The following is a 14,785-nucleotide window of genomic DNA, read 5'->3' as shown; positions in this document are numbered from 1 at the left end:
AGCCACATGATGCTTGGCCTTTCTCCTTCACCCACCTACGCTGCGAGCAACCAGGACACTGAGAAGACTGAAAATTCCAACTGAGGGGACTGGCCCAGATTTCAAGGGTGAAATCTGTGTACTATGGACTGCAATATCCAGTGGGGTGAGAAAAACTGCTTGATCTAGTTGTTGCCCATTCTAATAGAGTTGAGAGTTTAGACTGCGTGCTTATATTTTATTTTATTTTGGTAACTATGCTGATTTTTTGCCTATCACTTATAGTCATTTAAATTCTATCCTTATAGTCAATAAACTTCTTTTACTGTTTATCTTTACCGGTGAGTTTGTATGAAGTGTGTGTGGTAAACCTGCTCAGGTTTTACAAAGGCTGGTGTATGTCCACTTTCCATTGATGAAGTGGTGACCCAATTAATAAATTTATCTTGAGCAGTGCAGGGCGGTATATTCCTGGGGTACAGTGCTGGGATCTGGGTGGTGCCTCTCTGTGTGTTTCATGAGTGGCTCTGAGAGTATTCCTGCAATCTAGCTGGGGGTGGGGCTCCATATGCGGTTGTGCTGAGTGACAACAGCACCTGGAGAGGTTGGCTGCTGGTCACTAGCAAGGCACTGTGAGAGACAGCCCAGGCTGGAGAGAGTTCAGGGGGCACAGCAGTCCCATGGTCCCAAGCTGCACCCCAGGATCACATCACACTGGGTTAATACTGGAAACTCTTGGGAAAAATCCAGTGTCTTCATAGACGTCCAGTCTGGATGGCTCCTCTCTGTCCGCCCATTGACAGGGGGCCTTCTATGCATCATGCCTCCTTAATGCTGAGAGGAGCTGCCTATTCCTAGCGAATGTGGCTCTCCAGAGAGGGAGGGTCTGGGGCAGGGGGGATGGTCTTTTTTAATCTTAATTTTTATTTAAAAAAATACATAACTATCCCATCTTCCCGGGCCCTTTTAAATCACCGGGCCCCTGGGCAATTGACCTCTATCCCCCCCCATCGGTGGGTCAGGGGATGACAGTACAATAAATAATAACAATAACAGACACACACACGCAGGCCAAACCTAGTGCAATCGATCTCGCTAGGACCCAGGAGGCGCCGGGCGGAGCCATCCCCGGGGTCACGCAGCCTGGCCGCAGGAAGGGAATTGCCGTCTCTGCAGTGACTCTGTTACGCTGCGACCCACCTTCCTTGCCAGACCCCAGGACCTCGGCTGCTGCCGCCGCTGGGGGCCCCAGAGCCCTGGCTGCAGGCGGGGGAGGTTTCCTATCGAGGGAGGAACATTCCTGCTGCTCCTCGAGAGACTCTCCCAGGACAGACCCCAGCCTGTCCCGACCCCCCTACTGGGACCCAGGGCCCTGCTCCCAGGCAGTGCCCCACGTGTACAGAAGGTGAGACCTGCCCTTCTCCCCCTCCCCAGGGAGCGCTGCCCCCGGAGCAGCCTGTCTGCAGGGGCAGGGGGATGCCCCAGGCTGCTTCCAGCTGGGCTGGCCGCGATTCCCTGCATTGGGCAGAGGAAAGCTGCCTGCCAGCTCCCATGGTTTGCCCTGAGTGGGAGGGATTAGGGGTGGGACAGCAACATGTGGGGAGCCAGAAGGGGACTGAAGAGGGGCAGAGGGCTCTGAGAGCCAGAGGGCATTAAGGGGTGAACAGGGATGTGTGAGTGGGTAGGAAGGGGTGAACAGGGTTGCAGGGGGCAGGATGGGGGGGGTGGACAGGGATACAGGGGGGTTAGGGCCATGGGGATGTGGGGCTGCTGAAGGGAGGCTGAGGGAACACACAGGAAGAAGGGGGAGGATTCTGGGGCTCAGGGGAACAGAGCTGGAACAGAGGGAAACTCTGAGTGGGGGGGATAAAGGGAAGGAAAAGGCGAGATATGGGGAGAGGTGACTGGGGAAGCTGGAGGGAGAATATGAGAGCAAGCAGAGACCAGCTGGGGAAGGGAGAGCCAGAGGATAGGAGAGGGATGGTGAGAGATATAATGGCAGCTCCCCCAGCCCATGGGGTAGGAAAGGGGGATGGGGCTGCCCCGCCCAGCAGTCAGTGGGGAATCTTTTTCCCTAGTAATGGTTAAACAAGCAGGGCGCAGTGGACTTCCCCCTACAGATTCCGAATTTACAAGGCAAATATTACACTTTCGCCCCCACCCCCATGTGCGCGCACAGACTCCCTGCTCCTAATTTAGGGCATGTCTTCACTACCAGCCGGATAGACGGGGCAGTGATCAATTCAGCAGGGGGTGGATTTATCGCATCTAGTATGCGATAAATCGACCGCCGATCACTCTCCTGTTGACTCCGGTACTCCACCTCAAGGAGAAGCACAAGGGAAATTGATGGGAGAGTGTCTCCCATCGACACACCACGGTAAGCAGATCTAAGTACCTTGACTTCAGCTACGTTATTCATGTAGCTGAAGTTGCCGATCTCCAACGGTAGTGTAGACAGGCCCTTAGTCTTGGGTTTTTTTAAGACAGTCTCATTATTTGGGGGGTCTGACTCCTGAATGATAAATGTTTGGGGCTGACAGGACTGAACAGGTTCCTGCTCTGATTTCTGTGTCAAACCAGAGTCACTGTTAGCAACAGCAGGCAAGGAATCCAACTGGTATTTGTTTTGGTTTGATTCAGGTTCAGTTCCATTCAGTAGGTTCGGTTTCATTTCTGGTTCAAGCCACCCAAAGAAACAAAAATAGAAGTTCAGTTACCGGTTTAAATCCTATTTCAATCTTAGTAGAGGTAAATCCAAGAAAGAGCTGCAACTTAAAATGGAAACTGTTTTGATTTTTGATTATTTATGTATTTAGTAACTAGCTTTACATGAGTTTTTCATGTGTTTTTATGTTGTCAAATATACATGATTATTTTTCCTAAACAATCTGTTTGAGAAATCTAAAAAAAATATTTAAACATTTGCTTTGTCATATTGGACCTCTGCAGTGAAAGGATACATTTGAGGCTTGGAAATTTTATTTCGACGCTCACTTGTGTTGCTGGAACTGCCAGTTGCTAGTTGATTTAGCTTGGGCGTGACATTTTTCAGATGTTCCCAGTAGTTCGGTATGTTTTCTTTCTTGTGGAGATGTGGTCCATCTGCGAATGAATCAGGAATTGGCCCAATCCTTTTTTGGGCTTTCCTTCGTCCAGATATCGCTTCCTTTTTAGAGATTTCACAAGAATTCAGCATAAGTTCCAATTCATCTTTCAATTTCAGACGTGTCTGACATTGGTTCTGTGATATCATTATTTCTGACTCAAACATTTCCATCTTTATCCATGTTTTGGTGTAATGAAATTTTGCCTTGACTTTGTCCTCTGCTGACAGTGGGAGTTGATGTCTAGGATCAAGGTATACATATGAGAGAAACGTATCTATCTGGGGTTGGGGGTGGGTATCAGACAGTGCCCGGAGGAGGCTGGGAGGGAGTCCTGCAGGTGGCTTCACTGAGGAAGGGAGCTTGGATCATGAACCCTGCCTCAAGTGCGGCAACTGGAGGGAGGAGCTGCCCCAGGGGCTGGGAGTGGTGGGAGGAGGCCTGTCTAAGAGGCGAAGGTTGGGGAGCCATTAACCTTTGCCGTTGGACTTGAAGAGTTATTATGAACTTCAGGGCCCAGGGAGCATCCCACCTCTTCTCTCCCCAGAGGGACTTCTCAGAGATGGCTCATCTACCTCTGACTCCACTATGAGTCCAGGTGGGCAAATGAAATCAACATTGGCCTGACTGTCCCTGGGGGCTGCAGGGGCAGCACAGGGAGGCTTGGTTATTAGCTGCCACCACCAGAGGGCTCTGGTAATTGCTAAGGCCAAAGAGGCCGGTGTCAGTCTCTCTCTTTGTACTAAGGATACTGGAACCCTAGAGCTGGCTGAGCTTCCTGGGGCACATGATGCTGCCTCCATTGTGATCTGGGAGTCCAGACTGAGCAGCTGCTGCTCCCCAGCGGGGTCTGTGCTGGGACAGACCATCATTAAAGCCCCTCTGTGTCCAGCCGAGGGGGGACTTTCTCCTGTGGCTGGAACTAGCCCTCTAGGGCAGCCCTGGGCTCTGCTGGCATCAACTCCTGAGCCAGAGAGTGCAGGTGATGAAAGAGACCTATAGGCAGGAAAGTGACTCTGCAGAGATGGTGCCTGCTCTGCCCCAGCTCTGCTCCAAGGTGTCTGCTGCCCCCGACACACCCAGGCGCACACTGTTAGCAGTGGCAGTAACTACTGGAGAGGAAGCACCAACAGGAATGGCAGGACAATAACCAGTTCTTCCATGCAGAAGGGAGAGTGGAGAGACTGGCAGGGGCAGCAGGAGCAATAAGTGGGGAGGGAGGTTCCAAGCTCCCTGCCCTGCCCAGCTCCATTCTCTGCAGCACCCTGGGGCAGGTTGACTTTCCTGAAGAGAAGGTGAGGAGCAGAGAGAGGAAAAGCCAGTTCCTGCCTCTGCCTAGTCCCTGTGCTGCTGGGGAATGTGTTGCCCTGGGGACAGTGTCAGGGGGGATCCCCCAAATCAGCATCTTTGATTCTGCTCTTTTCTAGCATTTGGCTCAGAGACTCTGTTCCTGGGAGGGTTTAAAAGTGTCTCATGGGTTTAGTCCCAGGGGGCAGGGAGATCAGGTCTTCATTGTAATAAGGTAACTGAGGGTTTTCCCAGCATGGCGGAGTCTAGAGTGTCTGTCTGCAGGGAAAGAGCGTGGGGGGAATCGGGGTGTGAAAGGGACTAACGCTAATTCAGAAACCTCCCCAATTTCCCTTCTCACCCTGACAGGCTGCAGAATAACAACCCCGTTTTGCTCCAGATCATCCCATCTTCCTAGGGGACAGGGAAGGGAAATGGATGTGGTGGATCCAGCTCAGGTAGGGGATTCTGGGGGGAGCTGGTGGGGAGGATTGCTGTAGAGGGGGAGGGGCAGAAACAAACAGGGTGAGGCAGGGAAGGGACAGGGTGTGTTAAACCTGCTGGGACATGCTCAGCCTAGGACCTGATTTATTAACAGGTCCATTGGCGGGGTGAACATTCCCCCATTTCCGAAACAGGAAACAACCCCCTGGATGGGGCTGGGAAAACAGACCAGAGTGCTGGAGTCTGAACCCACTAGGCAGAGACTGCGGTGAAATACAAAGGGAAGGTGCTGGGATTCCTGTCCCTGTCCCCTGCCCAGAGCTCTGCTTCCCACATCAGCTTGTGCGTAGTAGGTGGGTGATAAATAAGAAGACCCTGCCCTCCTCCGTCTGCTGGGAGGGACAAGGAGCTCTCACCTTCTCTCTGTTCCCTGGAACCTCCTGGCCACTCTGAGCAGGGTAGGGGTGGGATTCTGCTCCTCTGGCCCTCCCAGAGCTGTCCTATTTTCGGGCTTCTTACCCCATGAATAGTGGGATTGTGGCTGGGGCAGCAGGCACTGAGTGGGGAGCACCTGTTGTTTCAGATCCCAGTGACCTTCGAGGAGGTGGCTGTGTACTTCACGGAGGGGCAGGGGGCTCTGCTGGGCCCCGGTCAGAGAGCCCTCTACAGGGACGTCATGCAGGAGAATTATGAGAATGTGACCTCACTGGGTAAGGATTCCTGTCCTCTCAGCTATTGAAGCCATGGGGCCCTGTATTTCTGCACCTGGTCAGGTTCTTCCCTGGTCAGTTACATTAGAGGGGAATGGGTCACGTAGTCCACAGCTCCAGGGTTAGAGAACCGTTCACCTCCAAACCCCCTCCAATGGGATAAGGGATTCATGGAGCTAATGGACATGCTAATTCATCTCCATCCCTCCAGCTGTCATGGGGGCAGAAGCAGAGTATTATCCTCTCTGCATTAATTCTCACTTCAAACAGGTTCTCTGTATCTTTCTTCATGGGACTAGCTCCATATGTGGGGAGGGCTCTGAGGTTTAAACAGAGGCAGGGGGTTAACATCAGAGCTGCATGTGCCTCAGCAAGTCCCCCAGAGCACACAGATCCTGAAAACTCCTAGTGAGGGTGTGACAACTCTCCCTCCCCTCCAGACACCGCCTGATTCCAAGGGGGTTCAGTGACCATGTTCCCATCTGTTCAGATCCCACAACCCCCCAGCAAATCATGGGGTCAGGTTAAACTCAAGATGTGCCCTTTGTGATAAATATTCCACCAATCCTCCATGCACTCTGCTCATGCCTGATTTCACCCCCTGAGTAGGACTCCCCATTCCCAAACCTGACCTGATCACCCAGCTGGAAGCAGGGGAAGAGCCATGGGTTCCGGATCTCCAAGCCTCTGAGGAAAGGAAGATCCCAAGAGACACCCACACAGGTGAGGAGTCCGTGATACTGACACAGAAGCTGGCAAATGAAGGAAAAAACTGAAAATCTCCAAAATGTGCTGTGAGCCCCCTCAGTTCTGCCTCATCTCACCCAGGTCAGGTTGTGGTCAGGAGGTGTCATATCATCATGGCAGATATCGCTCATGGCTTCCCACCCACCCTGTTAGCTGTAAGGAGTTTTCTCCCTGACTTCACTTCCCTGTGAGTGTTTGGATGGGATGTGGAGTCAGAATCCAGTTTCTCAGTCTCCCCAACAGTTACTGTATTGTGTTTTCCCTCTTTGCTGTTCCCCTTTCTGTCCTTTTGACCAGCCCAGGCAATGACTCCTGACTGGATTCTCTCTCTCCTCCAGCAGGTGACAAGACAGTGAGTGAGAAGGAGGAGGGGAATCCACAGCAGGAAGGTCCTGAGCAAGTGGAAATGCAGTGGACCATTTTGAGATCTGACAGTAATTTTTCCCAGTGCTTGGAACAGAGAAAAGCCTGGAGTAATTGGCACAGGTCAGAGAGAAAGCTGGGAAACAGCCCAAGGAAGAAAGTGGATGAATCCATTGAATGTGGGAGAGGAGGCAATGGTCCCAAGGAAACCACAGCCCTGCAGACAAATCACAAAAAAAAGAGATCCTATAAATGCTTGGACTGTGGGAAAAGCTTCAGTCGGCTGTCTGGCTTTATAAAGCATGGGAGAATCCACACAGGAGAGAGACCCTATGAATGCTTGAAGTGTAGGAAAACTTTTAGTCAGCACTCAGGCCTTGTTAGCCACGGGAGAATCCACACAGGAGAGCGACCCTATAAATGCCTTGAGTGTGGGAAAAGCTTCAGTCAGCTCTCAGGCCTGATTTGCCACAGGAGAATCCACACAGGAGAGAGGCCATATAAATGCTTTGATTGTGGGAAAAGCTTCAGTGCACCATCAGCCCTTATTGTACATCAGAGAATCCACACTGGAGAGAAACCTTATAAATGCTTGGACTGTGGGAAAAGTTTCAGTCAGAGCTCTGGTCTTACTAGCCATGGGAAAATCCACACAGGAGAGCAGCCATATAAATGCCTTGAGTGTGGGAAAAGTTTCAGTGCACCATCAGCCCTTATTATACATCAGAAAACACACATGGGAGAGGAATCTTTAAAATGCTTGGACTGTGGGAAAAGTTTCAGTCAGCGCTCAAGCCTTATTAAACATGGGAGAATCCACAAGGGAGAGAAACCCTTTAAATGTTTGGACTGTGGGAAAAGTTTCAGTGAGAGCTCAAGCCTTATTAAGCATGGGAGAATCCACACGGGAGAGAAACCTTATAAATGCTTGGACTGTGGGAAAAGTTTCAGTCAGAGCTCTGGCCTTATTAGCCATAGGAAAATCCACTCAGGAGAGGGACCATATAAATGCCTTGAGTGTGGGAAAAGTTTCAGTGCACCATCAGCCCTTATTATACATCACAGAACCCACACGGGGGAGAAACCTTATAAATGCTTGGACTGTGGGAAAAGTTTTAGTCGGACCTCAGGCCTTATTAGCCATGAAAGAATCCACACGGGAGAGAAACCCTTTAAATGTTTGGACTGTGGGAACAGTTTCAGTCAGCACTCAAGCCTTATTAAGCATGGGAGAATCCACACGGGAGAGAAACCCTTTAAATGTTTGGACTGTGGGAACAGTTTCAGTCAGCGTTCAAGCCTTATTAAGCATGGGAGAATTCACACGGGAGAGAAACCCTTTAAATGCTTGGACTGTGGGAAAAGTTTCAGTCAGCGCTCAAGCCTTATTAAGCATGGGAGAATCCACACAAGAGAGAAACCCCATAAATGCTTGGATGAAGGGAAAAGCTTCAGTCCCAGCTCATAATTTCATAAACATCTGAGAATCCACATGGGCCAGAATCTATAAATGCTTTAACTGTGGAAAAAGTTTCAATTGAAGATCAAACCTTGCTTGACATCAGACAGTCCACATAAGAGAGAGAACCCTTGGTTTGTGGGAAAAGCTTCAGTAACTCCAGGGAAAGATTCAGTCTGAGCTCACGCATTATTCCCCATCAGATAGTTCACAAAAGAAAGAGCTTGAATGTGGGGGAAGCTTCATTTGGTGCTTACAGGGCATCAAGCATCAGCAAATCCACAGAGGGAGGAGCCTCTCAGATGTCCTTAGCATGGAATATGCTTCAGCTGGAGCTAACACCATATTGGACATCAGAGACTCCTCCACACTGGAGAGAAATTCTCTCAGTGCCCTGACTAGGGCTGGCCGCAGTAAAAACTCCATTTCCTAATTCCCACACACAGCAGTGGCATTTGGCTCCCAGGTTTCCAACTGCCTGCCTCTAGGGGCAGGTTCCAGCAGCAGCTGATTAGTGACCCTCTGGCTTTGCCTGGTCTAAGCAAACCCCAGGCAGAGGAGGAGAAGTCCCAGTCAGCCCCTCCACCCTGCTGCAGCCCTGGCTGCTGAACTGATGGGCGTTCCTGCCTCCTGGGAACCTGCTGGGGGAAGGGAGAGAGAAACTGCCTGTGACACTACACCTCATATTCGTCATAGTAACATTACTATGATATTATTATGGCATAATTATGATGCATTTTGTACAAGATGGGTCATGTAAGGTGTCATTGGAAAAGTTCTGATTTGCTGAATATGAGGATCCTATTTGTATGCATGTATCATTTTGGTATCTGAAGTTATGAATCGTGACTATGGCCTTGTCTACACTGTCACTTTACAGCGCTGAAACTTTCTCACTCAGGGGTATGAAAAAGCTCCCCCTTGAGCGATGCAAGTTTCAGCGCTCTTGTTAGCTATGCCCCTTGTGGGGTTGGTTTTTTTTTTAGAGTGCTGGGAGAGCCGCGGCAGTGCTTTGAAGTTGCTAGTGTAGACAAAGCCTATGTATCTTTATTTCAAATGTAGTTACACTTGGGTGACACGCACTAGGCAAGATGCTTCCAGTCTAGACAGCGCGTTGGGAAGGGCCTATATTAGGTAATGGGCCATCAGGGGAAACAATAGGCCTTGGGAGAATCTTATCCCCCACCTGGTGAGCCTTCCTGAGAACGCTCCAGACAGCCTATGAGTAATGGGTGCTATGACTCAGCAAGGTATGCAAGGGTATATGACCAGACCACATGACGCTGATCTCTGTTTTGGGTACCTGTGTTTTTCCACAAACTGGTCTGGGAACCAAGTTTGAAAGAAAGGGTTTCTGCCATATGGAAAAGCTATGTAAGGCAGGGAGTGACCTCATTGGTGGTTGTTCAGCAGTGGGAGAGTGAAGACCTGAAAGAAGCTCCGAAAGAAAATGACTTGGAACAGGGGTAGGGAGCTCAAGCTGCAAAGCAAGTGCAGCTTTTGCCTTCAGCATCTCTGTAAGTCTGATTGTATCATCAGTCGGGATGAAAAATTGTTAGTTCATATCCAAACTTTCTAGTCTTTTAGGCTTAGTTTGAGGTTTTGTTTATTTACTAGGTAATCTGCTTTGATCTGTTTGATATAATTTATAATCAACTTCGATTTTTCTGTAGTTAATAATCTTGTTTTATGTTTTCATCTGAACCAGTGTGCTTTTGAGTGAAGCGTCTGGGGAAAATCTGCAGCCAGAACCTGGGAAAGGAAGCTTAGGGAACAGATGGACACACGCACAGAATTTTTCTGATTATCATCTCACTGACCCTCCCCCCAGTCACTAGGTCAGTCTGTGCAGAGTTAGTTGATAATGGTGATGTCACAGTCCCTGATGTGGTCTTTCAAGGGGATCTCTACTACCCCCGATTGGCTTGTTTCGGTTGGCCCCTAGGATCTAATTAGGCCTAGCAGTCTGCATCTGTTCTTTTGGGCTGTGTCTCTAGAGACAGCCCAATAGCAAGAGGACTCCATTGTCCCAGCCCTTTCTGCCCATGCCTGCCCACTGTCTCTGTGCTCTCTCCTTTTATAGCAGGTCTTGTCTCCCTTACTGGTTGCAGCTGTGGGAGCCTGCCTCTGTTATTGGTAGTAGAGGCAGCTGTGTTGGGGTGTGATCAGGCTGCTTGCTTGCAGGCAGGAGGGGCTCCCCTCCCCCTAAAAACCTCAGTATGGGGTTTGTAGATTCCCCTTTAGAAGTAGACAGGAGTGAAAGTGTGTCATTTTTCAGGCCTGCTCTAAAATGCTCAGGCTGTCTCTGAATACACAGCTGCTTTCTGTGCTCACCTACTGGACACATCTCCCATCTCCCTACAGTTCTGCTTGCATTCCCTAGGCCAGCTTCTCCACTAGGGATTCCCTGGTTCTAATCACAAATTTAATGAATGCATTATTTTTTTAACAAGTGTCATCAGCATGGAAGCATATCCTCTGGAACGGTGGCCAAAGCATGAAGGGGCATACGAATGTTTAGCATATCTGGCATGTAAATACGTTGCAGTGCTAGCTACAGAAATGCCATGCAAATGCCTGTTCTCATTTTCTGGTGACGTAAATAAGAATGTGGAGGAAGGGATGAGGAAACAGACACAAATCTTTCTCCCTCACCCACAATCTCTGTCAGTCTCCTTATCTGGTGGGGAATTAAAGTAAAACCAGACCATTGAGGCTGTGAGCAGGAAATCTCCCTCCCCCAGCAACTTCCCCCAGGGCAATGACCCAATGCCTCCTGCACCAGCATACAGAGGCTGAATGTCCATCTGATAGTGGCTTGGGGGCCAGGTTGGAATGTGCTGGGATCTCAGCCTGGGCCCTAGTGGGGCAGGTGACCCCATCTCACACAACCATACCTAGCAAGGCCCGCACTGATTTTCTCCCTTTTTGTCAGCCCCAGCAGAGACACCAGGGACTCATTGGCCCACGGAGACCAAGCTCCTGTCCCCTGGGTGAGGGCTGGGGCCCAATAGCCAAGGGCAGTGGGAGTGAGGGGATCTTGCACTAGGGGTCCTGCACTGCACAGGGTGTGGGATAAACAGAGAGCTGTAGGGGTCCCTGGTTCAGGGCTGGGTGTGCTGGCCAAGAGGGCAGCTGTCACATTTGTTCTTAGCCTGGTGGCTACTGCTTCGGTTTCCTGCACAGTCTCCCCAGCTCTTGTGGACTCCTGGCTCTTTGCAGATGGCAGCGGATGTGCAGGGAGCTGGCCCTAGGGCTCCTACTCTGTACAGGGGATGGGCTAACCAGAGAACTCCAGGCCCCAAGGCTCTCAGGCCACTTGTCCAGTCTGGCTTCAGGAGGAGATCTGGGGACAGACAGAGGGGGCCTGGGTGACTGTGGGGAGCAGCCATCTGGACCAGAAAGGGAACTCCAGCTGTGGTGAGAATGGAGCACTTGCCAGGGATGTGGTTAGTTACAAGGGCTGCCATACAGCTGGTACAATGTTGCAGCTATTTAATGCATTGCACTGTGGAATTCATACGTTTTTGCAGCTGGATGGTGTGAACTGAAATTATTTTCTTTAAGAGGAAGGCCAGTACTGCTCCTGTTTTGCTGGATAATGCATGGCTGGAGATTTCTAGCCATCAGTCACACTCCTTCATTCTGCGGCTCTTTCAGGGCTAGGCACTGCATCCAAGAGTCTATTGCAGCAAAGTGGCTTTGAGATCAGATGAACAGTGAATCTGGGGAGTGGCCTTCTGGAACCAGAACAGGAGCTGCAACTGCAATGGGAAAGGCGTGCCGAGCAGAGATGCTGCTGGGGAAGCAGCTGGTTACTTCATGAGCAATCGGATACAATATTGTTACAGATCCTGACTCATGCTGTGATGAGACACATTGTCATGAGTATGTAAGGCTAACTGGTTACACGGTTGTAAATTTCCTTCTAACCAGTCAGTCTTCCTGCTTCTTGGCAGTCAGAGGCTGTCCGCTCTGGTGGATGAGCTCAGGCAGAGGATCTCACTGCTGCTGGGTTTTTTTTAGCTGGTGAACGTATTGCCTGAGAATTGTAGTCATCAGTCAGAAACATGTGACATGTAGTTACTTTTGGCCAACAGAAGTGGCCTCCAGGAGCTTTGAGGAGGAGGCTGGAGAGATGAATCCCTCAGTCCACTTGACTTGCAGCTGACTGTGCCAATGAGACAGTTCCCAGACTGCTTAGTGGAACAGTGGGATGGGGGAGTGGGGATGCTCTCCAATGACAAGGACAAAACATGTGGGCTGTGGTACAGTGAAACAAGCCAGAAGCCGTGAGTAAAAATCATCTCACTTCTAATGAGTGCTGTTTGTGTTTGCAGGCACTTCCCAGCTCTTATGGCTGACCAAAACTTCTTATCTCCAGCCCTAGAATGCAATCTAGTATTGGACACCTTTGCAGCCCAGTGTGCTAATAAGTTAACAGAGAAGTTGCACAAGGTCAAAATGGGGACTAGAACTAGGGTCTCTAGTGTGGAAGCCCCAGGTATTAGCTACTCATCCCCATTGGCTTTAGTCTCAAAGTGTCAAATATATGTTCTTTGGCTTTCCTGTTGCTAACCATTACACCACACCAGAGGTACCAGAATAGGGGGGCCACGGCCCCACACTTTTAAAAGACTTTTTACTGGCCATAAGAGTGAGGAACAGTGGGAGGGGGCCTCATGGAGGAAGGGGCAGGCAAGGGTGGGGCCTCGTGGGGAAGGGGCGTTGCAAGAGTGGGAGCTTGAGGGGAAGGGGTGGCAGGAAAGGGGCAGTGCAGGGGGAGGGGTGATGGTTCAGGTGCCGGTGTCGGGCCCCCCGCCCCCCCCCCCCCCACTCCTTACTGTTTAAGGAGCTTCCCTCACGCCTCCACCACAGAGGAGCCAGCAATAGAAACCGAGAGTCCTGATCAAAAATGTTCTACTGATGACTAGCAAATACTTGTGTAACCCACTGGCAAAGCATGTGTCCTGTCCCTGCTGGTGGCTGATCCACACGCAGCACAGCAACTACTGTATTCCCAGAGCTGACGTGGTGGGGTGCGCGTTGGGGATCCGAAGAGACGATTCAAATCCTGTAGCCGATCCAGGGGGAGGGGAACTTTGTAGTTCAGTGTGTTTTGTATTTGTTTCTATTTTGCTTTTTTAAAAAAAACTTTGTTGTTGTTTTTAATGGTTTATTTTAGGGCTGTCGATTAATCACAGTTAACTCATGCAATTAACTAAAAAATAATTGTGATTAAAAAAGTTAATCATGATTAATCACACTGTGAAACAATAGAATATCAATTGAAATTTCTTAAATATTTTGGATGGTTTTTCTACATTTTGAAATATTGATTTCAATTACAACACAGAATACAAAGTATACTGTGCTCAGTTTATATTACTATTTTTGATTACAAATATTTGCACTGTAAAATGATAAAATAAATAGTATTTTTCAGTTCCCTCATTACAAGTACTGTAGTGCAATCTGTTTATCATGAGTAAAAAGAACAGGAGTACTTGTGGCACCATAGAGACTAACAAATTTATCATGAGTGTTGTACTTACAAATGTAGATTTTTTTTTTTTTGTTACATAACTGCACTCTAAACCAAAACAATATAAAACTTTAGAGCCGCCAAGTCGACTCGGTCCTACTTCGTGTTCAGCCAACTGTTAAGACAGACAAGTTTGTCTACATTTACAGCAGCTAGTCCAAGCCACCCCCTTGCTGCTACAGCCTCTCGCTCTCCCAGGCAGCCTCCGGCCATGCTGCCTCCCTGGAATGCTGCCCGGTGCAGTGCAGCAGCTGCCCGGGAGAGTCCAGCCACTGCACTGTACTGGGCAGTGTCCAAGGCAGGCAGCGTGGCTGGAACCGGAAGAGGAAAGGCTCTGGCCCCGCCTCTTCCATTCCGGCTCTGCCTGCTGGCCCCTTGCCCCCCCGTGCGTTGTGGGGAGGGACGTGTGACCACTCATGCCCCACCCACGCGTCGCCACAGCGTGGCCCCGTCCCCAGCCTAGAGAGACGGGAGCAGCTGGCAGCATTTCCCCAATCCAGGAAGCAGTGAGCAGCTCCACTGGGAGAGCCCAGCCCAGTCCAAAGGAAAGGTAGTATACTGGAGAAGAGCGATGGGGCAACCCCCAGTACCGGGGTAAAGCAGAGGGATGTCAGCCCTCAGGGCAGAGAGCTTTGTTCAGGTGCTGCTCAGGGAGAGTGTTTCTGTTCATCAGCATAGGCATGAACTCAGCGCTAAGGTTGGTGTCAGGAGTGTTTATGTAGGGTGACTAGATAGCAACTGTGGAAAAAATGGGACGGGGTGGGGGATAATAGGTGCCTATATAAGAAAAAGTCCCAGAAAAGGGACTGTCCCTTTAAAAACGGGACATCTGGTCACCCTATGTTTATGTGACTTCAACTTGGGATCTCCCCAGGAGTTTCAGAACCTTGGTGGAAGTTGGGGGTGGCACCAGGTCCTGCTGCCTGTGTCCCCGCCCCCTCCATGGCCCCACCCCACTCCTCTTCCTGCCAAGGCCCCACCCCTTGGACAGGCTGAGAACCGTGGCTGCTGTGGAGACCCCCTGACCCTCCACCTGTTCTGGGTGGATTTCTGGGGGGCCTGAGAGCAGCCCCCGGCGCATGTCCCCGCTTGCTGGAGTGTGCCACCCAGGGCAGGTGGAGGGACCGTGGCTCCCCATTGCAGC

General features: G+C 50.3%; 1 protein-coding gene across 1 annotated transcript; it reads left to right on the top strand.

The window, feature by feature from the left end:
- The first annotated feature begins 1,130 nt into the window (after positions 1-1,130).
- Positions 1,131-12,767, top strand: LOC141998706 (uncharacterized). The gene is made up of 5 exons (XM_074971665.1): positions 1,131-1,384; positions 4,743-4,831; positions 5,401-5,527; positions 6,137-6,250; positions 6,613-12,767. The coding sequence occupies exons 2-5, from the start codon at positions 4,808-4,810 to the stop codon at positions 8,103-8,105; spliced, it is 1,758 nt and encodes a 585-aa protein (XP_074827766.1). The 5' UTR covers positions 1,131-1,384; positions 4,743-4,807; the 3' UTR covers positions 8,106-12,767.
- The last annotated feature ends 2,018 nt before the right edge of the window (positions 12,768-14,785 follow it).

The sequence above is a fragment of the Natator depressus genome, chromosome 14, assembly GCF_965152275.1.
Source record: "Natator depressus isolate rNatDep1 chromosome 14, rNatDep2.hap1, whole genome shotgun sequence".
In the NCBI taxonomy this organism is placed as follows: domain Eukaryota; kingdom Metazoa; phylum Chordata; order Testudines; family Cheloniidae; genus Natator; species Natator depressus.
The sequence above is the reverse complement of the archived record's forward strand: the minus strand, read 5'-3'. Positions and strand labels throughout refer to the sequence as shown.

Coding starts and splice junctions, on each gene's coding strand:
- LOC141998706 (XM_074971665.1), top strand. CDS start 4,808: ATGGATGTGGTGGATCCAGCTCAG. Junction 4,832..5,400: donor ATGTGGTGGATCCAGCTCAG/GTAGGGGATTCT, acceptor CTGTTGTTTCAG/ATCCCAGTGACCTTCGAGGA. Junction 5,528..6,136: donor TGAGAATGTGACCTCACTGG/GTAAGGATTCCT, acceptor CCCCCTGAGTAG/GACTCCCCATTCCCAAACCT.